General features: G+C 51.4%; 1 protein-coding gene and 1 long non-coding RNA gene across 3 annotated transcripts in view; one reads left to right on the top strand and one right to left on the bottom strand.

Moving 5' to 3' along the window:
* The window catches only part of LOC105475813 (corticotropin releasing hormone receptor 2), a 49,079-nt gene extending 36,609 nt beyond the window's left edge, over positions 1 to 12,470 (bottom strand). Inside the window, exons 1-2 of one of the 2 annotated variants that reach the window (XM_024790913.2) lie at positions 12,250 to 12,470; positions 1,609 to 1,687 (exon numbers count right to left, since the gene is read on the bottom strand). In XM_024790913.2, coding sequence (XP_024646681.1) covers positions 1,609 to 1,687; positions 12,250 to 12,333 — 163 coding nt within the window. In that variant the 5' untranslated portion in view covers positions 12,334 to 12,470. The remainder of the gene's footprint in view (positions 1 to 1,608; positions 1,688 to 12,249) is intronic. The other variant, XM_024790912.2, reaches the window with a different exon arrangement.
* LOC139362838 (uncharacterized) lies at positions 1,319 to 6,475 on the top strand. Its single transcript, XR_011622278.1, has 3 exons — positions 1,319 to 1,615; positions 5,191 to 5,245; positions 5,596 to 6,475. It is a non-coding gene; the product is annotated as an uncharacterized lncRNA (long non-coding RNA).
* Positions 12,471 to 25,545: the final 13,075 nt, after the last annotated feature.

Here is a 25,545-nt window from a genome sequence, read left to right on the forward strand (position 1 = left end):
TGTGCCCAATTTTATAGAAATCATGTGGATCCCTTTTGCAAATGGATGAATGCTACTAGAAGCTGAACAGGCAAGGCTGTATGTTTGGAGAAGCTGGGACCCTATCCACTGCACTCAGAGGGGGGACCATCCCCCAAGGGAGACAGGGAAGGGTCTGTGCCACCTGCTGGAGGGAGGGCAGGGGAAGGCAGGGAGAAGGCTGTGGGTCTGCTGACAAACCCGCACTGCCTCTGAGGGTGAGGGAAGGCTGGGCCTTCCTGAAGGGAGGGGCCTCCATTTCCTGTCTGATGCTGGCATGGCCTGTGCTAGGTGTCCATGTGGGCTCTCATTCAGCCTTCACTGGGAGCCTCTGAGGTGGACTTAGACCCATTGCTAAATAGATGAGGAAACTAGCTTCAGATGGTGTTACAGGCTGAACTGTGTTGCTCCAAAATTCATATGTTGAAGTCCTAACTCCCAATACCTCAGAATGTGGCCTTGTTTGGATTTAGGGTCTTCAATGAGGTGATCAAAGTAAAGTAAGGTAAGTGGGCTTTAATCCGATAGTACTGGTGTTCTTAGAAGAAGAGGAGATTGGGACACAGACATGCAGAGGAGACAGCATGTGAAGACAGAGGGAGAAGAAGACCGTCTGCAAGCCAAGGGGAGAGGCCTCAGGAGGAACCAGCCCTGCCCACAGCTTGATCTTGGTCTTCCAGTCTCCAGAATGGTGAGGAAATCAGCTTCTGCTCAAGACCCCAGTCTGCGGTGCTTTGTTCCAGTGACCCCAGGACACTAGGACACTAACACAGATGAGTTAGGTGAGTTTCCAGGGTCTGGGTGAGGCCGCTGGGTGGAAGAGCTAGGATCCAGACTTAGGTCTACCTGATCCCAACACCTGAGCTCTTGACCGCCCCAGTGGAAGGAGAACAGGCAGCAAGACTTTCTCTTTGATGCCTGGCTTGGGCAGCGCCTGGAGGCTGGGTCTGGGTGTTGGCCAGTACCCTTGTCTCCTCATGCCCTGGCGGTGGCCCCAGGCCCGAGCGAGGGTCACCCCCACTCCCATCCTGTGGATGCAGACCTGGGAAGGCCAGGATACAGGGTGGGACACTGGAGACACCTCTCTGGAACCCAGCAGAATCCAGGGCTCTGTGTAGCTCTGCAGTGGCTGGCCCTGACCCTGTGAATCAGCCACTGGAAACCTCTGAGGGGCCAGAACTCAGGGCCGGGCTGCTGCTTTGCAAGTCCTTACCAGGAAGTGACACCTGTAGCCACGGCAACCAGAGAATGTTTAGCACCTTCTGCCAGTCTCCCCGGAGTTGGAAAGCAGAGGGGTCATCCCCTCCTTGAACTCCTGAATGCCAGCCAACTGACTTACCTCGAGGGAGCTGGGAATGGGGAGGGGCCTCCCAGTCAAGCCCTTCATTATCAGGGGCAGGCCTGAGCCTAGAATGGGGAAGGCGCCTGCCTAAGAGCCCCCAGCCAGGCAGAAATCAAACCAGGACTGGAAGCCAGCACCCCACCCACTACCCGGCTGAGCCTGGGCTGGCCTCAGGAAAGCCTCTTCCTCCCCTAGGATCCACCCACATCTCCGGAAGCTGCTGAAGGGTGGTGGCGGAGGGTGCCTACCTGAGAGGTTGGTGAGGCTCGTGATGGTGTGGCAGTACTGCTCCAGAAGTGCCCACGGGCTCTGGCTCTGCCCAGCTGCCTAGGGGAGAGCAGGGAGGAGGGTCAGAGATCAGGCCCAGGCTAGCCATTGACAGTGCCTGTCTGCCCCCATCCTATCCTATCACTCATCCCTTACTCCTGTTAGTACAGAGAGGGAGAACGACGAGGAGGGAGATGCCCACGGCCACATGGAGTAGCAGCAGCCTGGCCTGGGTTAGACCCAAGAAAGGCCTCAGAAGTGGCCCAGTGCAGCATTGTCTCCTGGGCAAGGGTCTGCTCTGTCCATCCCTCAGCTCCCGAGGCTGTCTCCTCCTCAGGCTGGGATGTGTCCCTGTGATGGGGCTCATGTCCTTCTGTCAGCAAAGCCAGGTGAAGGGTGGGTTCCATTAGTTGTTCATTCAACCGACAAATATTTGCAGAACACCTACTGTGTGTCAGGCCCTTGCTGGTGGGACTTGATGGGTGTCCTTCAGGTAGTCCCAGGCCAGGTAGGGATCCTCTAGACTTAGAGAGTGCAGAAGGAAGAGGAGGCAAATGCATGATTTAACTTTGTTTCCCTGTCACACAGGTAAGCAGGTACTTGCAACAAACGGCATTAGGTTAATACACAACAGAGGTGCCTAACTTGGATTCAGGAAGACAGGGAAGGCTTACTGAAAGAGGTAGCGTTTTGGGGCAACCAGAAAGATGAGTAGGGACAAAAGAAGGGACCATAGGGCCAACTTAGGCACTCACTAGGGAAGAGATGTGATTGTTGCAATAATGGCAATTCCATCCAAAAGACAGAGAAGCACCCAGGATCCCATCTCCTAAAAAATAATCAGAATGGGTGCTAGATGTGCATGGATAAAGTAGATGTGGGCATGTGCACCGGTGAAGGGACCATCTTCCGGTGGGAAAGATGGATAGGATGTACAGCTTTACAGCATGTATGATTTACTGAGGAGGGCAGGGGTAGTATCACAGAAGAGGTCATGCTAATGTGGGTTTTGAAGGGTGAGTAGGAGCTTGCCAAGCTGATCAGGCCAGGAAGGGCATTCTAGGTAGAGAGCACAGCATGTGCAAAGGCAGAGAGGCTGGAAAATGCATGGTGTATGACTGAATGAGAGCAATGCACTCTAAAATTCTAACCCTTGGCCCTATTCCTCCCAAGACCACTCCTTTCTTGCTCTGTGGTCAGCGTGTGTGTGTGTGCATGCACACGTGTGTGTGACTTTTGTGCCCCTCCCAACCCTGACATTCCTGATTCTGGGATTCCAGAAGGCACTGCTCCATCAGTGGGCAGCCCCTTCTCTTCCTGCTGCCTGTCAGATGTGCTCCTCTTGGCAGCTGGGTCAATGTTTGCCCCAGGATGTCCCCAGGGGCCAGAGCCCAAAAGCCTTCAAACATCACATTCTCCACACTGGGCTCAGTCTGTTTCCTGTGCTGGGCCTGGAAGCTGCACGCTCAACCTCACCACGTCAGCCTGGAGCTTCTAATGAATGATCCCACCTGCGCAGACAGGAGAGTGCTGCCCCCTGCACCCCTCCCGGAAGCCTAGGGTGAGGCAGACACCATTTAGAGGCACTCACTGCACCTGTGTTCCGCTAAACTCCCACCCACAATGTGAGGTACTGAGGGAAATGCACAGGAGCAGGCGTGTGTGTTGTGTGTGTGTCTTGGCACTGTGGGGGCCTCCTGAGCTGTCAGCCAGGAGTTCTGGCCTCTTGGCCTGCAGGACAAACCCTGGGGGCCATGGTCTTGCTGTCTGCATATCAAAGGAGCTGCTGAGAGTTCCTCAGCTCCAGCTTCTCTGGCATCAGGAAGACCTTGCTGACCCACTGCCAGGGGTCAGGGGCGTGGGGAAGGGAGGGAACACTCCAGACACTGAGACCTTCCAGGAAGAATTCTCAGGCCCTGCTTTCGGTTGGGTCTGGGGAGAGTGAGGGTTCTAGGCCTGACCCATCACCTTCTTTACGGCCCCCATCCTCCTTGTTTGAGAACCCTCCCTGGGAGGGTTCCCAGTGAATCCCAGCCTCTGGAGGTCAGGGTATGGGCAACCCAGAAGCATGCAGTGTCCATGGTGCGCCCTTAGGCAGACACAGCCATTCCATCTCAGATGTTAGTGCCTTCTCTCAAAGTCCCTGAGCTGTGACATTTGTAGCCCCATCACTGAGGTGATCTCCTGTTTGACTTTACTGGGGGTTCTGACGCCTGCTTTGAACCCATGATGGGGTCAGGGCATCCTCCCCCAGGACTCAGGCAATGTGGGGTTGTCCTTGCCTTGGATTCGGTGGTCTCAGGCTGTGGCCATCTTCTGGCTGAGCAAGCACTTTGTGGGGAGTGGGCACAGGGTTACCATATTCTGCAACTGATGCTTGCTCTTTGGGTCTGAGCAAAATTTAGGGCAGGCATATCAGAAGTAATTTTTGGAATAACCCCAGATCCTGGCTTCATCTCCTATAACTTCTCTGCTGGCCCCGAAAGCTGGCACAGCCAAAGATACTCATTCTCTTCAAGGGGCTTGTTTGGGTGGATTTGACTCAGTTCCAAGTTGTAATATACCCTGCAGTTGTCAATTCTGGGCAGAGCCCCTGGTGGTGGTGGTGATGGTTGGGCAGGGAGGAGGAGGAAAGGGAGGCTGCTGTCCTCAGAAAACACATGGTCCAGGAAAGTCACGGACAGACACATCTTGGATAATCCCATTCCAAGAACTTGAGAAGAGCTCTCAGAGCGGGTAGAGTGCACTCATCTCTGTGTGCAGGGTTCTGGGGATGCTGGGCTTAGCTGTGTGGCTTTGGCAAGCCACTTAAGTTCTCTAAGCCTTGATCTCCTCATCTTTAAAATGGGGATGATACAAATCCTATACGATTTTGTGTGCATTCAACAAATGACTGTAGGTCAAGAGCCTGGCACGTAGACTGCACATGCTGAATGGTGACTCTTGGCGAGGACTTTAGGAGGGGGCTAGTTCGAGAGCTCAGTGATGAGAGGTCGAGTCCCCTCGTGAGGACTCCCAAGGCCCAGCTCAAGCTCTTCCTGCCCAGAAAAGCTTCCTGGAAACCTTGTGCCCCTCTTCCCCAGCTCTCTAGTCAGTGTGGGACTCCGTTTGCCCTCAGCAGCCTTCCCTCGGACAATGGGCCCCTGAAGGCACACCCTCCACCTCCCACGCTGAGCTCACTCCTCAGCAGCGCTCAGTGAATGCTCATTGAGGAAACCGAAGGCCCTTAGGAGAACTGGGCACTGGAGCAGAATCTAAAAGGATGGAAGGACTTGGGCCATAAGTAGGGCAGGCAGCAAGAAGAGGAGAAAGGGACACAGGCAGGAGCTGAGAGAGCAAAGCCTCAGAGGCAGGCAAGTCCAAGGCCCACACAGAAAACTGCAGAATCTGGTTTGGGGGTGCCAAGAGAAGGAGAGGGGAGACAGGCAGGAAGAGGAGGCTTCTTTCATGCAAAGTCAGCACTGACTCTAGCGCTAGACCTGCCTCTAAATGCCCTACAGAAGACAGCGGATTTAATCCTCACAACAGTCTCTGAGGTAGCTGCAAATAACCCCATTTCACAGATGAGGCTGCTGAGGCCCAGGGAAGCAAAGTCACCTGCCAAAGGTCCCACTTCAGGTAAGGGGCAGAGGCAGGATTCAAGCCCAGACAGTCAGCAGGTTGTGGCTTGGTCAGGTACCCATGGGAAGAGCTGGTCCTGGGTGAGGAAGTGAAGACCTGTGGGTCACGGATGCTGAGAGGACCCCAGCCCCAGAATAGGGTTGCTGTGGGGCTCAGGAGGCCGCTCAAGTGAGAAGCCCCTCTCTTGCCTCAGAGGAGCAGAGGCCTTGGAGGCAGAGAGCTGGGTCACGGGAGGCAGACCCAGCCAGTGGGCAGGACCTTGCACAAGAGAGATGAGGAATTATAAATATTAGGTCTTAGCCCCTGGTTCCTGACACAGAATCCCTAAAACCTTTGGAATTTCCTAGGTGACAGGAGTGTTGTTTGTTCTAATGAGGTGACTCTTGGTGAGCTACCAAATGGAGCTGGTTACCAGAGAGACCACGCCATGGTTAGAAGGTTGGAGCTTTCAGCACCTTCCTATGCCTTGAGGAAGGGAGAGGGGCTGGAGATTGGGTTAATATGCCTCAGTAATGGAGCCTCCATGAAACCCCTCAAAGGTGGGATTGGGGGCTTCTGGTTGGTGACCACTTGGTGGTGCTGGGAGGGTGGCATCCAGCGAGGGCATGGTGCTCTGTGCCCTCCCCACAGCTTGCCCTGTGTGCCTCTCCACCTGGCTCTTCAGCTGTATCCTTTGTGATAGACTTTAAAATAAACTGGAAATAGAAATGTTTCCTTGAGTTTTGCAAAATGTTATAGCACATTATTGAACCCAAAGAGAGGGTTATGAGAACTCTTGATTTACATAGCCTGTCTGTCGAGAGAATGGGAAGCCCTGTCTTGTAATTGGCATCTGAATTGGGGGCAGTCTTGTGGGACTGAGCCTTTACCTGTGGGGGCTGATGCTGACTCCAGGAAGATAGCATCAGAATTGAATTGAATTGGGGGACACCCAGTTGGGGTCCCCAGAGAAGTGCAGAATTGCTTGGGGCAGAAAATCCACACTTTTGGTGTCAGAGGTGTGTAAGAGTGTAGAGAAGAAATAGACTGTTTTCCTGTTTCCATGATTCTCTCTTCTGAGGGAAACATGTTGGGCATGTGTGCTAATTAGCTCTTGGCTGTCCTAGGACAGAGAGCTCCCCACCATCCACCCCAGCCCGTGAGACCGACTGTAGGCTGTGGGAGCCCAGGGTCCACATCTGTGTTCCCAGTCCCTAGTTCACAGCCTGGCACATAGCAGGTGCTAAATAAATGTTTGTCGACTGACTAACTGCTTGCATGGATTAATGAAACCATGGCCCCCTCAGCCAGGTAGAGCTACATCCCCACCCCTAATTTTGGGAGCCCAGGTTCTGGGCTTTTCCTGCTTGCTATATTTCCTTCTCTCTGAACTTTGCTCTGAGCCTAGCCTGTGTGAGGGCTCAGGTCCTGGTTCCCACCTCTCAGTGCCTGGCATGGGAGGCCCTCACCTTAGAAGAGGCAAAGGAGAGGCCCTGGCTGGGGAAGAACACAGGAGTGAGAGCCAGTACTCCAGCTGCTCTTCTTCCACCTTGGATCCTATCCAAACAGAACCTGTGCCCGGGGCCCAGACAGGCCTCAAAGGTGTCGCCTCCCTGGAGCCTGGGGATCTGGCCCAGTCTAGTGTTCCCTCCAGGACCTGGCGACAAAGCTTCTGTCTATATTTAGCCCTTGGTCTAAGCTGGGGAGATTTACAGGACCACACGTCCTGGGCCCAGGCTGCCAGGGACCAGAGGGGAATGGGGTGAGCTCCCTCCCTCTGCTTCCCAAGGTCAGAGAAGGACTCAGCTGGGAGGGGCAGGATTCCATCCCATGTTTGCTTTCATTCAGTGGATTTCATTGAGCCTGAGCTCAGGCCCTGCCCCTTAGGGAGCACAGAGTTAGAGGAAAGAGCAAGAGGAGAGGAAGAGAAGAAGGAGGAGGCTTGGAGGGGAAGACTGGAAAAGAGGGAAGGAAGAGTGCAGAGGAGGAGGGAGAGGGAAGGGAGGAAAGGAGGAAGGAGGAGCGGGGAGGAGAGGGGATGGTGATGAGGAGAGAAGAACAGGTAGGAAAAGGGAGAGGGGGAGAATGAGGAGGAGAGAAAGAAGGAAGGGGAGGAAGAGGAGTATGGGGGAAGGAGGTGGAGGAGACTGGGAAGAGAAAGGGGAGGAGGTGGGGGGGGAAGGAAGGATGCAGGAACAGGGAGGAGGGGGAAGAAGGGAGGAAGGTGGCCATGAACAAGGAGGGGGAGGAGGAGGCAGTCAGGCCCTGCATAGACATAGGGGGCAGTAATGGGAGCTGAGACTGGCTGAGGGTGGAGAGTCAGATGAGGGAAGTGGGTCATTATTTCCTGGCATGTCCAGGCAGGCTCCTTGGAAGAGGAGACTTTAGATACTCAGTTCTAATTTGTAGGGTGTTGGATGTTGAGTGAGGACCCCCACCCCCGCCCCAGGCAGCTCCCAGGGGCTTTCTCGTCCCTGAGTCTGTGCTCAGCCAAGTTCGTCTTCCTACATTCCTAGTTCCCCTCCAGCTCCCCCGGGAGGCTTTAGGCCTCTCCTCATTCTGCTGTTCTCTCTTCTCTCCAAACGCCCGTGAATGCTTCTCCCCTCAGCCCTGCTTGCCTCCCCTGTGCTGAGCCCTGGGCCCTGAACACTGATGGGGAAGGAGGGGGACGGGGATGGGAGGGAGAGGTGACTTGGCCCAACATAGGGGCAGGAACTGGCCAGCAGGAGGTCCTGTAACAGGCCACTTGGCCTAAAGTTATCTCCTTAATTATCAACACATCTAATGTCCAGTTTGCCTAAAAGTCACATCTCTTCTGATTTGTTTTGGCATCTGTCTGAATGTCCTAAAAATAATTCGATATTAAAATTAAATAACGTTAAAATTAAACTTTTGTTAAAGGAAGGGAATCTGGAGTCAGGCTGTGGGTTGGAATCCTGGCCCTGCCACGTACCAGCTGAGCGGCCCTGGGCACATGAGCTCACCTTACTTTCTCATCTGTAAAATGGGGATAGGATGGTTTTAACTCGTGGGGTTGATGTGAAACTAAACATAGGTGAGGTGAGTCAGTGCCCATGATAGGCCCTGTAGGGCTGCTAGGTAAAATAAAATAAGCTTATTGAATCATCTGTTCCCCACGGGTTTGCAATCATTAAAAATTAGCATTTTGAGAAAGACAAACATCGCATGTTATCGCTTATTTGTGGGATTTAAAATTCAAAACAATTGAATTCATGGATATAGAGAGTAGAAGAATGGTTACCAGAGGCTGGGAAGGGTGTTAGGGGATGGGCTAACAGGTACCAAAAAAAAAAAAAAAAGACTGAATAAGATGTAGTATTTCACAGTACAACAGGGTGACTGTACTCAATACTTTAACTGTACATTTAAAAATAACTAAAAGTACAATTGGATTATCTGTAACACTAAGGATAAATTCTTGAGGGGATGGATGCCCCGTTTTACATGATGTGTTTTTTACACATTGTATGCCTGTATAAAAATATCTCATGTACCCCATAAATATATACACCTACTATGTACCCACAAAAATTAAAAATAAAAATTAAGGCCAGGCATGGTGGCTCACGCCTGTAATCTCAGCACTTTGGGAGGCTGAGGTGAGTGGATCACGAGGTCAGGAGATCAAGACCATCCTGGCCAACATGGTGAAACCCCATCTCTACCAAAAGTACAAAAAAAAATTAGCTGGGTGTGGTGGTGGGTGCCTGTAGTCCTAGCTACTCAGGAGGCTGAGGCAGGAGAATCGCTTGAACCCAGGAGGCAGAGGTTGCAGTGAGCCGAGATTGTGCCACTGCACTCCAGCCTGGGCAACAGAGCGAGACTCCATCTAAAACAAAACAAAATAAAATAAAATAATTATAATTATAATTAACATTTAAAAAGTTAGAATGTTGGAAGAAGTGACTGTAGATAAACTGGCTGAGGAATGCTTAAAATGGTTTAAATTAAATGAAGTAGAATATGACAGCTAAGAAGATAAAGAGTAGTCCCATAATTCTTAGAGGCTGCAAATTTGAGACTTAGGAGGAATACAAAATTAAGTAGGCATTGCCCTCAGACAGAATTTTTTTTTTTAATACCGAAACACCAACAAAATGGCAAAAACAGAGACTAAACGAGCTAGATAGGCTAGAAAACGCTCCGAAGGGAGTTGAATTTTTGGGAAGAGTCATTCAATGCATTAGCTGCTGGCAAATGGCCCTGGAGCCCCAGCCCTGCCGACTCTCAGTGTGTGCGTCTTAGGGCACACGGTGGACTTGGTCTTTGGTGTGAGCCGGACAAGTCAGGGATGGTCCAGGGACTGCCAGAGACTTCTCCGTGTTCTTTTCTCTTTGCTGAGCCTTCTTGGGGCAGATGGGCCCACCAGAAGCCAGGACCTGGGCAAGAGGTCATAGAGGCACCATCGTGAGACGCTATGGGGGTGTCTCGCTGTCCAAAGCTCCAAGGAGCTGAACTCAGTCAGCAGGGGCTGAGAAGCTCCTGGGATCTTCACAGAGTGAGAGGCAAGTGGCATTGCTGAGCCTCTTTAAATCTGTTTCCTGTCTGTGAATAAGTGGCCCCACCTTCCCGGTGTTTGAGTAAGGTGCCTAACACCACGTAAAAGCTGCCAGATTACTGCCTGCCTCCAGAGCAGCTTCCCAAAGTCCTCCTTGGGGAATAGGGAGCACTGGGGTCAAGGCTGGGTGGGTTCCTCCAGGCCTTCAGTGTGTCCTGGGCCAGGGCATCCTCTTCACTCAAAAACAGCAGCTGGAACCCCTACAATTGCAGATCAGACCAGTCCTCTCCCCTGCTCAGAGAGCGCCCCATGTCCTCAGATCCCACAGATGTCTTTTCAGGGTATGTCCTCAGATCCATACAGCTCTGCAGTCTCGCACAGATGTCTTTTCTGGGTTGGGGCCCTGGGGCCTTACCCCCTACCTTCTCCCCCATCCCTTCCCTTGAACTACCCATCTCCATTCCTGCTGTGCTGCCCACCTCCTACCAGGCTCCCCCAATCCTGTCAAGGGCCCTCACACCTACACATACTTCTTCTGAGCCCATTTACTGGAACTTGTAAATACAGACTCCTTTCTTTCCTGCCACGCCCCCTTCTGGGCGATAAACTCCACAAGAACAGGAACCAGATTAGCGTTCAGACCCTGGATCCTCCCCATGGACAGTCCTCCTTAAACACTGGATGAATAACTGAGAAGCCTCCGAGGCCAGGCTGGACTCTCCTGGGCTGCCTTCTCTCTCTACTTCCTGCTCCAGGTCTCATTGTCTCAGGACCCAGGAAGAAGTCCCATTGCCATGAAGGCCCAGCGAGAGGAAGGCTGGGCTTTGGCGTCAGAAAGGCTGGGGTTTAAGTGCTCTCCAGCTGCTTACATGCTGAATGGCTGTGGGCAAGTAACTGGTCTCTATCCCAGTCTGGGATCCCCGGGAGAGCTGGGGACAGGGCCTGGGATGACCCCAAGGGAAGCTGAGCCCACAGTGTTGCTCTGAGAATCCTAGGGCACCTCTGGAGCCGCCAGCAGAAGCTTCCTCCGTCTAACTAGCTTGGGTGGCTGGCGGCATGACGCCCAGAGGGACGGGCTGGGGGCCACCGTTGCCCCAATACTTGGATCTCCTGGAAGGCACTTATCTGGAGAACAAGTGGGAGAGGGCAAGAGAACTCAAAGCCCAGGATGTCTTTGGGGGCAGAGGGGTGGATGGTGAACCCCCTGCACAACTTTCACCCATCCCAATTGCAGTCTGCAATGTCACTCAAAGGACTCAGCCGGTCTGGGGGCCATCTCCCTATGGGACACTGACCACAGCTCAGCATGGTACCTGCCTCCCACCTCTCTCCTCCACCTGGCCAGGCCCCTAGGAAGGCAGGGACCCTCTGTGGTGCTGTATCTGTGGTGCCTGGCACAAAAGCGTAGCTGGCATTCACTGCGTGCTCACACCACACCAAGCATGATGCTGCGTGCTTTACTTGTATTACCTCAGTGTTCCCCACAACAAGCCTGTTCAGTAAGCACCGTTGTCATCCTCATTTGACTGATGAGGAAACTGAGGATTTGAGTAACCTGTCCGAGGTCACACATTAAGCAGCAAAGCAGGGATTTGGATTGGTTTTGTTGGCAAATATCTGTTGAATTACTGTTGAATGAATTATCCTCCTTATACATATAGGGACACTAAGCCCCAGAAAATGGTCCCCAAGGCTGGTCTGTGGGGGGAGTCTTGGACAGGGACAGGCCTCTTAGCTTCCACTCTGGCACCACTCCCCAGATTGTGAGGCCTAGGACAGGTCCCCCTCCCACTCTGAGCCTCAGTTTCCCCATCTGTAAAATGGTGGACCACTCCCACCAGCCTCTCCCCTACTTCTTCAGCTCTCTTTTGATGGCTGCTCTGTGTCCCTTCACCCCACCTTCCATCGGCGGCCCCTAACTCTGGACAAAGGCACGGGGTGTGGCTGGACAAAGCTCAGAGTCTCGAGAAACCCTTGGAGAGGCTGGTTCTCCCAGAGCCCATTCTGTCCCCATCGCTCATCTGGTACTGGGGGCCGCCTGATTTCAGGCACTGAAAGGAAGAGTGGAGACAAGGCAACAGGGGCAGGAGGTGGCTCTGAGGGTCCCTGCGGGTAAGGGTCAGAACTAGGAATGGGCTGGGGAAAGAAGTCAAGGATCCTGCAGGAGAGATGGAGGGGGGATGATGGGGGTGGGGAGAGAATGGACAGGAGACAGGGAACCTTGGGCCCTGAGGTAGGCAAGTTCTGGACACTAGGGTGTCACCCCAGAACCCTCTGCTTATCCACAGGGGACTCCCAGTCTCATCCTGGCCGGCCTCACAGTTTCATCTTCCCTTCCCCTGCCCCCTCACCCAGGCACGGAATCTCCAATTCATCATCAAGACTCAGGGATCCCCGATCCAGCCCAGTCACCATGCCCTGAGACCCCCGCCCCTAGTCATGAGAGCTGGGAGTTCTGCGCTCCTGGTGCCCCACCTCGTGGACTCCCACTCCCTGCACTTACTTGGAGCAGCGGTAGAAGGAGGCAGAGCAGGCAGAGGAGGTGTGGGATGTAGAGGAGGCCTAGGGGCCCTGAGGGACCCCTCATGCCAGTAGTGGATGGCGGTTAGGGCCCCGAGAGTGCTGCCCAGCACAGTGGCCACACCCCGGCCAGCCCCACCCAACCTGGCCCTGGAGGGGAGGCCCGAGGTAAGGCCCTGGGCACGAGGGGGTATTCTCCACCCACCTCTTCCACAGGGCAGCAGTGGCCCCGCCCCACAGCCCACAGCCTCCAGGTTATTTATAGCTGGTGCAGGACAGCTGCTGCTACCCAGCCAGCCAAGGGGCTATGCTCTCCCTCCAGCCTGCAGAGAAGGGGTTAATGCCTTCTATCTGCTTCCAGCATTGCCGGGGCTGTAGCTCCCCAGGTGGGAGAGAGGAATTGAGAAAAGGAGGAGGGGGCCTAGGCTGTGGTCCCTGCTTGAGCACAGGATTGGGCTGCCCTGGGTCTCAGCTGAGCCAGCACTGCCTAACACCTATCCGGGGAGTTTTAACAGGTGCTAATGCCTACTGGGATGACTGAGATGGGAGGGTGGATGCTGGGTAAATAGTAGTACTGTATCAATGCTACATCTGCCGATTCTGATACTGTACTGTGGGTAGGTGAGAGAATGTTTTCATTCTTGGAAAATACACATTTAGGATTAAAGAGGCACCATGTTTCTAACGTACTTTCAAATCATTCAGAAATACACTCACATAGATAGATATATAGATAGAACAAGAGAGGAGATGAAGCAAAATGTAAATTGTTGGTAAATCTGGAAAAGGGGTATATGGATATGCTTTGGATCATTCTTTCAACTTTTCTGTACGTTTGAAATTCTATCAAAATGAAATGCTTAAAAAAAAAAAAAAAAAAAAAACCCAACTGACAGCAAACACAGCCATGGCAGGGCTCACCCAGAGATTCCAATGACGTAGCTTGGGATGGGGCCCGGGTGTCTGTATGTTTCAGGAAATGGCTAGGGATCCTGATGTCAGGTGGATCTTGCGGAGCAGTGCTGTTCTTGTGGGGACAGGTTCAACCTGGGGCTGGGTCATGGCTCATGAGGTGAGGTCTGTTCTTCTGGAGCCTCGGAAGCCTCCTTGGGAGCTGTTCCTGACAGATGGGCCTGTTGCAGGGGGTTTAAAAGCTTAAGCCGCAGTTGCACCTTGCTTGTTGTTAGGATCTGAGGGGAAAGCATGTGAGGAATGTGATTAGTGGGGCACCAAGCTTTCTCCTAGAGGTGCAGGCAGGGCCAAGAGAGACCTTGGAAAACTCAGTCCCAATTTAAGTAACTCAGACACTCTGTGCTCCTTCTGGTCTCCCTATCTGAGACATGGGACACTTTTCTGTCCTTGAGTGCCTCCTCCCTACCCTCAGCCCCTTCCTCCAGGCAGCCTTCCTGGTTGCTCCAGCTCCCACCTCCCTCTCCTGTGAAATCTCGCAGATATGAGTCTGAAGCCTCGCCTCACTGTTGTGAACTGTTCTCTAAGCTCTGCAAGGATAAGGATGAATGTGAATGTGCCCATACCTTCCTCTCCTCGTTTTTCCTTCTCCCTTCCCTCCTCTTTTCTACAGAGCTTAGTCTCAGTGGTACAGGGAAATCTTTACAGGAAAAGTGGAGGAAGAATTGACCAGATTCCTCATTTATTAGAAGGTGGCAGAGTGAAAACCCTATCCCAAGTCCTGGGGCAGGATTTGGCTTTCCCGGACCCAGCCAGATGGGCTTGGTGAGAGAGGGCTCCTTGTAGAAGATGGATACCTCCTGTAAAACATCATAAGCTGGCAGGACTTTGAGGGCTGGAAAGACTCTGAAAGATGGCTGGGACAGTTCCCTTCAGCAGCTTTCAGCTGGAGGTCTCCAGGGGCCAGCCTTATAGCAGGCACTAAGAGCAGAGGCCAGCCTCAGAGTGTGCAGGGACATGGGAAGGAGAGGCATAGGGAACCCATGAGACCTGGGCATCCATAACTGATGGGAGGTGGGACATGGCACAGGTGCTGGGCCGGCTCAGGGGAGTGAGAGGGCACTTCCTAGGAAGGTACTGCAGGAGCACGTTGAAGGGTTTAAACAGATGGAGGAAGGGGAGACCCTTACTGCAAATAGGGAAGTCTCCTGAGCAGAAGCAGGGAGCAAGGTAAGTCTCATGCAGCTGGGAGCCTGGCTGGGTGAGGTAGGCTGGAGGGAAGCCAGATTCTCTGCAGCTTTAGAAGGGTCCAGGTAGCAGTAGGCGCTGTGGGGCTTAGCCCCGTTTCCTCTCTGGGTGGGGTGTTCTCGGTGCCTGTCTTAGCTTGGGCTGCTGTAGCAGAGTACCATACTCTGGGTGGCCTTAACAACAGACATTGATTTCTCTCTATTCTGGAGGCTGTGACACCCAAGATCAGGGTGCCAGCATGGTCAGGCTCTGATGAGGGCTCTCTTTTGGGTTTGTAGGTGGCTGCCTTCTTGCTGTTTCCTTACATGGCAGAGAGATTGGACTCTTGTCTCTTCCTCTTCTTCTAAAGGCACTAATTCCATTATGGGGGTTCCACCCTCATGACCTCACCTAACCCTAAACCTTAATTACCTCCCAAATAGCATCACATTAGGGGTTAAAGCTTCAACTCGGGAATCTGGGGGGACACACACATTCAATGCTGGCAGTGCCAGTCCCCTGGCTGTCCTTGTGATTCTAAATAGGTCCCCTTTCACAACCTAGAACTTTCTTAGAACTCCTCTGGGGCAATGAGAACCACTTTTTGCACAAAGTACCCAGGAGTTTACATTCTCCCAACCCCCTAAGGGCATCCTTAGCATTGACTGATTGGTGTTCCTTTGCCTGGAGGTGGAAGGAACTCTGAAGTGTAATGGGCATTCTAGAACTCCTTATGGAGCCAGGCAGAGGCCAGGACTCTGCCTGGGGTCTTTTCCATTCTCTGTCCTGCCTTGCCTCGTCTCTTACCAGTCACTCCTGGGAGCACTTTCTTTACGCATCTCTGCACAGGAATCTTCACCTTTGGGGAACCCCATCTAAGGGAGCCTAAATGGTCAAAGAAGTCTGGACTTGATCCCTCTAAATGGAAGGTGTTAACAACAAACAACAATAAAAAAACAAAAACCGTGAGCCTGTGGGGTTTCCTCTAGACAGGCTTTCACTTTCTGAGGCTGCTGGTGGTAGAAGAAACCCTGCCTAGCAATGTGATCTGAGCAAGTTAATAACAACATTGTCATTTATAGGCTTTATGTGAGTAAGGGTAGATTCAGGGTGGAAAGGAGGCTTTATGTTTTTGAAAATGCCTTCTTGGGCCTTTTTGGTGATGAAAGACAAACTCAGCGTGATCTAAAAGAGAAGGGGGTGGAAAGAGACCTAACTAGCTTTGTAAAGCAAAGCTATTGAAATGACTAGATTGAGCATGGCATCCCAAGATGGAGAAGGTGTAGGAGGGCTAGGAGCCAGGCTCTAGAAAGAAGGAGGAAAAAGAAGAGGAGACAGGGACTGCGGGCACTGGCCGGGTCCTAGCATGGATGAACTGGGAGCTTCCCTATGGCGGTGAATTGTCAATGAATGTTATGCTTCATCTTCAGAAAAGTCTACAATACACAACAGCCTGTGCCAGCAGTGAAAGGGGAGGTGCTGGGTTATGTTGGATACAGGGTTAAGAGAGGCCAGAGGTTGTGGGAAGCGGGAGCTAAACAGGAAATTTCTTTGTTTTGTCCCAAGATGGTACTGTTCTTCTGAGAAATGCTCCATCCTCTACTCCAACCATGCTCAGCCTTTTTTTTTTTTATCCCCGTTATTATTTACAAGAAGGCTTTTTAGATATTTATTTTCCTGATTGCCCTCCCTCCTACCATGAAATTTTAATACCACAAACAAACTGTGTATCTGTCATGTACTTGCCTCTTTGGAGGGCCATGGACCATTCTCATATCAGATGATTCTGCCTCCTAAGAACCGATTTTGTTCCCTTGGGAGCAAAGAACAGGCATGCTGTTCTCCAGCCATGTGATCTGGCTAGCAGCCAGCCACTGTGGATTGGCCAAATGCTATTGACCAAGCTGGACAATGAGAGTGTCTTACCCCGCTGACCATAGTTGTTTGGTACAGGAATGGACAGCTGATCTGAAATTACCCAATCATAGCCCTTCTCTGGGATTTTTATTTTTATTTTTTGAGACAGGGTCTTATGCTGTCACCTAGGCTGGAGTATAGTGGCATGATCACGGCTCACTATAGCCTTTGCCTTCCAGGACCAAGTGATCATCACACCTCAGCCTCCTGAGTAGCTGGAACTACAGGTGTGGGCCACCATGCCCAGCTAATTTTTAAAACTTTTTTTGTAGAGACAGAGTCTCACTATGTTACTAGGCTGGTCTCAAACACCTGGGCTCGTGTGATCCTCCCATCTTGACCTCCCAAAGTGCTGGGATTACAGGTATGAGCCACCTTACTCAGGTGGGATTTTTAAACTTTGCTCCACAGAAAGAGGTTATTCCTTTCTCGTGAAGAACCAGAGTTGCCAAATATAGTGGCTTCATCGAGAACCAAGCCAAGAGCATGGGCAGAGAAGAGAGGAGGAGAGAAGGGCCTGGTAGCCTTTGAGGCTTTAGTTCCAATTGGACCTGAAGCCAGCCTTGCCCCTGCCTCCAGTAAGGGAGCTTTCCAATAAACCTTCCCTTATGTTTAAAGTTTGTTTCTGTTGCTCACTACCCATGGAATTCTGACCAATACAGAAGTGTTCAGGAATTGAACAGGAGTAGACTTTAGCGTAAAAAGTGACCAGGAAAATGTAAGACACCCCACCCACTTGCCTGGGAGCCAGCACTGTTGCAGGGAGCCTAGACCCTCCGTAAATCTAATGGGATGGGTGGCTGGGTCATTGTATGTGATTGTGAAAGGAAACGGTGACTTTGATGGGCTGGAGGGCTTAGGGACACATGTGTCCCTGGGCAGGGGAGGGTCTGCATTCTAGAAGGTTTGCTCAGGCAGCAGGGTAGTCTTGGGTTGGAGGTGGCAAGTCTGGAGTTAAGAAGTCAGTGTGGGCGAATGCAGCAGCCCAGGCAGGAAGGGATGAGCTGGTCCTCGCAGTCCAGGGAGGAGTCTAAGGAAAGGCAGCACCTGTCGAGAAAGGGACCTCTACCCTGCATTCGGGGCCACCGCATGGACCCCATCTCTGCCTGTGACTAAGACTGCTCAGTCCCAGTGCCATAGAAGATGAGGTGCCTTGGGTCCTGCAGAGGGAGCTCCCGGCCTGACCTTGTGGCCAGGTGACATTCCCTAGGTTTCCGATGCTATCTCCTTAATTTAGCTAGAGTCACACCAATTTAGCCTCAGGCTGCAGACTCTGCTCTTGCTATGCAATTTCAGAGCACAATTTTACAGCATTGTTGAAAGAACAGACATTGATTTGCTCAGTTTTAATTTTCATTTTTACCCCATGGCTTCCATGGGATGTTAATTTGATTCCACTCTCTTTTTTTTGCCTCCCAAACCCTGGTTCAGGAAGGCCAGAGCAGAGCAGGAGTGACGATGCAGTTCTGTTGTCACTGGTCTCTGAAGAAAAACAGGTCATGTTTGATTAATAGAGATTAAGTCAGCTCTGGTGGAGCTTCTACCTGCTCATGAACGAGCCCTGAACTTTGTGCCTGAGAACAGCTGTGGAGCCCATGTTTTCCGGAATAGTCCAGGCTCCAGTGCCCAGTGGCATCAGGCCTGGCTCTGTTTGTCCCGTCTGTGGTTTCACAGCTGCGCCCTGTCCCATGTGCAGGCTCCTCCCAGGAGCAGGCGCTGTGAGCTGTCCTGGGCAGAAACCCATGGAGGGGATCTCAAGTGGCGCAGGGCAGGCTGAGACTGCCCTGGAGGGCTTGGCCTGTGCCAGGGTCTGGGCTCCACCCCGCGGGGCCTGTTCCTGCCCCTGCTCCATTGTCTTTTGTGGTCCACGAGATGCCTAGCTTGCTCCCTCCACTCTTTCCCCTGTCATCGGTGGCCATGGTGAGGACCAAGTGAGGACCTGTGTGGACAAACTCTGCCTAGAAATGTGAGAGGTTGCCATTATTGTTATTTTGATTCAAAGTCAACAAACACTGAAGGCCTACTATGTGCAAGACCCCGTGCAAGGCCTGGCCATGGGTGCTTGGAACAAAGGTTCTTAGATGTCAAGTGAACGAATGGACAGGGAGGACCCCGGGAGCCTCACGGCAAGGGGCGAGGAGTGGTCAAGGGCAGGGTCGCACAGTGGGCAGGCTCTGGATGCCATTACTATGCCTGCCTTTCCTGGACCCCTACAAGAATACTGGACGGAAGGCAGGAGACAGTGTTTGGTTTGAACTTAACATAATTTTATTTAATGAGCAACTATTAAGTGCAGGAGACACGGAGAGAAGACACAGTGGTTGCCCCAGCTTGGTGGAGGAGACAATAAGTAAACAGGCAAGGCCTATGGGGGGAGGAGTGAGCGTCACCAACACATGCACCCCGCCAGTGGGGCCAGGGAAGGCGGCTTAAGGAATGAGGGGAGCTCAGCTGGGTGAGGCTAGAGGTGTCAACAGCAAACGAGCGAGAACAAGGCAGGCCCACGCACCAGCAGGTGGTTTGTATGGGCGGCATCTGTCACAGATGGGTGCCTGAGGGGATGTTTTAGCCAGTTTGGGCTGCAGAACAATATCATAGACTCGGGGGCTTATAAACAATAGGACTTTATTTCTCACAGTTCTGGAGGCTGGGAAACGCAAGATCAAGGAGCTGGCAGGTGGTGTCTGGTGTGGAACTACTTCCTGGCCTGCAGATGGCCATCTTCTCCTCATAGCCTCCCAGGGCGGAGACAGAGCAAGCTCTCCCGTCCCTTTATATAGGGACAAGAACCTCATCATGAAGGGTCTGCCCTCCTGACTAGTCACCTCCCAGAGGCCACATTTCCTAAGACCGTCACAATGGGGGTTAGGATTTCAGCATTTGGCTTTGGGGTGGGGAGTGGGACGCAAACATTCAGTCCATAACAGGGGGACTACTAGGGAGAGGCAGGGCCGTGGGCAGAGCTCAGGCCTGGGGCATGTGGGCAGGGTAAGGCAGCCTTTGGAAGTTTCCACTGTGGCAGTGACAAGGGCTGGAACGTGGGAAGAATAGGGTGGAGGATGGCGTGGCTGGGACATGCCCAGGGGCAGGGAGACCAGGCAGGGGACTCTGTAGGGAAGTGGTGGTGGCCTGAGTCCTGGTCCTGATGCTGCTACCCAGAGAACATTGGAGCCAGAAGGGACCTTGACAGTCACTCAATTCATGCTTCCATCTAACTGGTGGAGAAACCAAGGCCCCATGAGGCCTGGGACCTGGCATTTTCAGGAAGGCCACCCCCGGGAAGGCTTCTTCCCCAGCCACTTAGCTGGCCCTCTCCCCAACCTCTTTCTACCTGCGCAGTGAGACAGATCAATGACACATGTCTCTTCCTGTTGTTCTGGGCCACGCTGCCTCTACTGCAGGGTGACGTTGTAGGGCCTTCAGCCTGGGGCTCCCCAGAGGGCAAGAGCCTGAGACAGCAGGTCAGTAAAAGGTGAGTGGTCCATGGGATTGGCAGATCCTGGACTTAGCCCTTCACTGGGCAAATGTCAGGCCCAGTGGTTGGGCAGCTTGGGGGCATTTTCACCTGAATATGGGGACAGGGCCACCGGCCAGTGGTATCAGACTGGCAAGGTGAGGAGGTGGCCTTTTGTCATGGAGTCACCTGTGTCCAGAACAGCTGCCCTCCCCTTGGGCCATGGGAGGACAAAGGAGTGAGCCAGAGGAAACCAGAGCCGAATGCCACTTTGACTCAGAGTGCTCTCCTGGTGGCTGGCGGGGCTGGGTGGGGTAGTGTGAGAGTGAGGCCAGCGGCCTGCAAGGTTTGTCCTCTGCCTAGTTCACTTGGCCTGGAGCCTGGACTGGGAGGGAGGATTCCAGTCCGGCTGTATGACTCACTGGCTGTGAGCCCTTGGAGAAAAGGGATTCATCGTCTGGACCTCAAGTTTCTCATCTGTGAAATGGAATCGTCTCCATGGTTGAGCTGCCTTACATTGCCCCTGGGTCATGTTTACATTCTGAGGGGTCTGGCCTCCCTTCCAGGGGTTCCCTGGGTCTCTGCTTGGCTACTCCCTGGGCTGGGGCTGATGGCCTCTCAGGCAGCAGACACTCTGATCATCATCATAGCCTGCCGGTGAGTGGCCTGAGCTAGCCTGTCAGTAAAGAGGGGTGGGATCCACTTCCTTCCACTCTGATCTCTTCTCCACAGCCCTCAGTTGTTCCTGGAATTAGACAAAGCCCTGAAAAAATGCGAAGTAGGGGACGTGGAAGTATGACAGCTGCAAGTAGCACCTCCTGGTTCACCTCTCCCACTTTCCCAAGATACACCGAAGTTTTCAATAATGCTGAAGGCTAGAAATAAGCCAGAAACAAGGGGAGATGTTTAACTAATTGAAGCTCAAAGAAAGAAGTGAAACAGAACAACACTGAAGCCACTGTTTGTTCCGCCTTCCGCCTGGGGAAAGGAGGAAAGCCGCGTTCCTACTGTGTGAGGGCTGCATTCTCCTTGGCCTCCCTCATCCATATCTCTCACCATGTGGTGACAGCTGTCCTTTGAGATTTAACTCAAGTTGCTGTGAGCACGCTATCCTGCCTCCCTGAGGGGGTTCAGTGACCTCCACAGGCACGTATGTGCTCCAGGGAGCTCATGTTCTCATGGCCCCCTCCAGTCAGAGTCCCAGCTTCTTTTTTTTTTTTTTGAGATAGGGTCTTGCTCTTGTGCCCAGGCTGAAGTGCGGTGGCACAATCATAGATCACTGCAGCCTCCACTTCCCAGGATCAAGCGATTCTCCCACCTCAGCCTCCCAAGTAGCTGGGATCACAGGTGCATGCCACCATGCCCAGTTTTTTTTTTTTTTTTTTGGTAGATATGGGGTCTCACTATGTTGCCCAAGCTGGTCTCAAACTCCTGGGCTCTGATTTTTCCTGTGGGCCCAGCTCTGTGCCAGCTCTGCTCAGGAAATATGGGAAGAGGAGACCCAGGCCCCTGCATGAAGATGAGCAGGGGAGGAAGAGAAGCAGAGGAAAAATCCAGTCTCATTCTTGGGAGGCTGACTTACCCACAGTCATGGAATATTCTAGGCTGGTTGTGAGCTGGAGGCTGTGAGAGTGTGCAGGAAGGATGGGAGGTCACATGGGCTGGAACCATCCCCGGGGAATCAAAGGATGAAAACGATTGGGTGGTGGAAAAAAGGGAAAGAAATTCATTCCCATTGCTTTACACTCTGGGAAGGCCATCACAGTTCTATTCTTAGAAGGAAACATATTTAACGGGAAAGTTAAATCCCACACCCACCTAAACTCTTGACTTCTGCATTTCCAAATACAGGGCTTGGTGAGTTACCTGAAACTCCTAATAACAGCTAATGCATACTTAGCCTTGGTCCCTGGTAGGCATAATTCTAATCCTTTCAGGTATACCCTATAAATGTATATAATCCCCATATAAAACCATATTGTTATCTGTGTTTTAGAGATGAAGAAACTGAAGCACTGAGAGCTGAGGTCATGGGCCCAAGGTCACAGCACTAATAATAAGCAGTGGATCTAGGAGTTGACCAGCAGTCTGGGTCAGGAGTCCATGCTCTTAACTGCCGTGCTATGGTGCCCTTCTGTGGGAAGGGCCACCCAGTGCCTGCAGGCCCTTATAAATACCTCTCTTGTTTTCCCAGGGCTTGCTATGACATGAGAGTATCACTCTTCCATCCCCCGTCCCTAGTCCTCCTGCTGAATTTCAGAGCCCATCTAGCCATCAACTACCCGCCCCTTCCGCTGCTCTTACCGGGGGGCTGTTTGTGAAGGGAGAACTAGAATTTTTGAGTAACATTTTCTTTCTCTTTCTCTTTCTTTAAGAAATATGGTTCTCTCACACTGAGCACCAGAGTTATTGATTCAGCAATAATAGAAAGTATTTGTGCGGAGAACCACGCCTCCTTGCACAATCTGCTAATGTTCTCGTTGGCAGGTATATAGAATATTGACAAAGGAAATTCAAGTTGTCCTGAATTTCCCCCAGCTTCTCAGGAAGAAGGGGAAATTAGTTTTTGAACATGGCATAAACACCATCACAGGTGTCCCCAAATATTGATTCTTTGCCGTGTCTTTTATTATATGCACATAGTAGGAGCTCAATGGGAATTGACTAAAGCCAGATTGCCTGGTGAGAATTCTGTCTGCTGTGCTCTAGCTGTGTGACCTTGGATGAGTGACTTCCATTCTCTAGGTCACAATTCCCTTTGTAAAGTGGAGCTGATAATAGTACCTTTCATGGTACCTACCTCTTTGGATCATAGGGAACTACATGTATGAATCAAGGCCCAGTGGTTAAATCAGCGCCTGGCCCATCGTACACCCTCAGTCAAAGACTAGCTGCTACTGTGACAGGCTTCAAGTGGAAAAGTGAGTGCAAAATATGGGTGGGATAGAAGAGGTCACCCTGGCCACCCTGCTCCTGATGATTGGCACCAGAAGTGACTTTGATCTTTTACAAATATTTGCACTGTTGATGAAAATCTAGCAAGAGTTGGCAAATTAATACTGTATACAAAATTAGAGAATTTTGCAAGTAACTTTAGAGAACATCTAGTTTAATTCCCCTCATTTGAGATGTTCAAAGTGAGGCCCAGAGAGGGGAAGGGCTGCTCAGGCTTCTATAGTTGGTCCCTGTCAGAGCTAGGACTTAAGTCCCTCTAGGGAAGAGGCTACGCTGCTTCTCCAGGTTCATTTCTTTATCCATGGCTGTGACCAAATAAAAGATTCAAAGGTCAGAGAGTCAACATACTGCCTTTGGAAAAAGAAATCACAGCTCAAATTGGCACGCTTGGCGCTGAGGTACCAGCATACACTGCTAGGGAGGGACAGCAGCCATCAGTTTAATAACCAGTCCTCCAAGCCATGTGACTAGTTAACCAGGAAATTCTTTTTTTTTTTTTAATTATTATTTTTTTGAGATGGAGTTTCACTCTTATTGCCCAGGCTGGAGTGCAACAGCGCAATCTCGGCTCACCGCAGCCTCTGCCTCCCTGGTTCAAGCGATTTTCCTGCCTCAGCCTCCTGAGTGGGACTACAGGCATGTGCACCACACCTGGCTAATTTAGTATTTTTAGTAGAGATGGGTTTCTCTCCATGTTAGTCAGGCTGATCTCAAACTCCCGACCTCTGGTGATCTGCCCGCCTCGGCCTCCCAAAGTGCTGGGATTATAGGCATGAGCCACCACACCCAGCCAACCAGGTGATTCTTTCTGAGAAGTTCTCACCATGATTTTCATCCTGGTCATTGATGACTGAGCCCATGGGTAATATGTGTTTCTAATCATTAGAACCATGGTGATGACACTGCAGGAACCAGAGATGCTTTTCTACCCATTTCTCAGGGAGGGTGCGTGACACCCAGAGAAATACTGGTATCTTAGCTAGCTAGTGGTAGATTTAAAACCAGAACCCAGAACTGCTAACTTCCCAACTAGGAATCTAGCTGCAACAAAAGAGTACCTCTCTAAGCAAGCCTTTTGCCAGTGATTTTCCGCATTGCAGTGTTTTTATTTTTTATTTTTTGAGGCAGAATCTTACTCGTCACTCAGGCTGGAGTACAGTGATGCGATCTTGGCTCACTGCAACCTCCGTCTCACAGGTTCAAGCAATTCTCATGCCTCAGGCACTCAAATAGCTGGGACTAGAGGCATGCACCACCATGCCTGACTAATTTTTGTATTTTTAGTAGAGACAGGGTTTTACCATGTTGGCCAGGCTGGTCTTGATCTCCTGGCTTCAAGTGATCCACCTACCTCAGCCTCCCAAAGTGCTGGGATTACAGGCGTGAGCTACTGCGTCTGGCCAGTGTTTTCAAAGATATTTCAGAAAATCCCCCAACTCTGGCCCTTATAAAGACTAACCCCATAGACACAGGGAAGAGGTTTTGATGCCCATCTAGATTTGAGGCTGTAGATATGTAGAGAGAGGCAAGAGATTACTCCCCTGGAGAAAGTTAGGTTAAGCTGTTGGTCATCTTTGTCTGACTTGTGACTGGCTCTGAGATTACAGAAGGTCTAAACGAGGACTACTCAAAAGAGGATATTCCTACATGCTGCCAGCTTGTGAAATTTTGGCCACTAGCCTTAAAGAAGTACAGAAATTGAGAGTAAGTGTTTAGAAAGTTTTATGGCAAGTGATAGAGTAGTTTTATGCTTGCTGAATCTAATAAGAAAAATGTGAACATATATTTTGTAGATCTTTATGGTTTATTTCATTCTTTTTTCTAAAAATCTGTTTTTGTTGTATTTCTCAGAAATATTGATCCACCATTGATTGACAATAATGAAAGAAAATTCTGGCCCTTCACCTTAGGTGAGGTTTGAGAAGCTCTGCTGTCTAGGTCTCTTCTCCAGATATTCTGAGGCAGTTGGTCCAGGATGCAGGCTGAGTACCTGCTGGTGTCAGGGCTACCCAGGTGATTCCACTGTGCAGCCAGGACTGAGAAACTGCCGTCCCAGATCAGCAGCAGCGGCATCACCCGGGAACATGTTAGAAACGCAAACTGTAGGGCCCACCTCAGAGTCACTGAATCAGAAGTTCTGGGGTGGGGGAGCAGCATTCTGTGTTTTAAAAGTCCTCAAGGTTATTCTAATGCAAGCTGGCATTTGAGAACTATTGCCCTAGACTAAGTTCCTCTCTCCCAGCATTGTTCTGGGTCTGACCTGACAGGCACAGATGTGCACATACTGATCCAGTGAACATTTAGAACTGAAGCACAAACATGCCCTCCAGCTGCCCAGAACCTTTCGCCTCCCCATACAGGTGCACCACCCAAGATTCAGCCTGAAGAGCAGGGCAGAAATCTCTTTATATCCCTGAAGACGATCTCTTTCTTCTTTCTTCTCTCTGATGAGAAATCCAGCATTACCTACTTTTTACTGATTCATAACTCACTCATTCATTTACTGAATCATTTGTTGAACCAAAGATTTTTGAGTTCTCTGCATGCAGGTGTGATGTGGGTCTGGGATACAGAGTTGAAGGAAAGATGTAGGTAGATGGGATAGGTGTAGGGAGTAAGGGGATTTGCTTGGCACCTGACTAGTCCTGGTTCTGGCCCTGCTTCCTATGAGTAAGTCACGGTCCTGTTCTTATCTATAAAATGGGTGAAGTTTGGACTAGATGAACCCTTCGGGTCCTTCCATCTGTAGTGACCTGGGCCTCCAAAGGAGGGCTAGTGACTGAGGCACAGCACTAGGCCCATAGCGAGTTCTCAATC

Source organism: Macaca nemestrina, chromosome 4, assembly GCF_043159975.1.
Source record: "Macaca nemestrina isolate mMacNem1 chromosome 4, mMacNem.hap1, whole genome shotgun sequence".
NCBI lineage: Eukaryota > Metazoa > Chordata > Mammalia > Primates > Cercopithecidae > Macaca > Macaca nemestrina.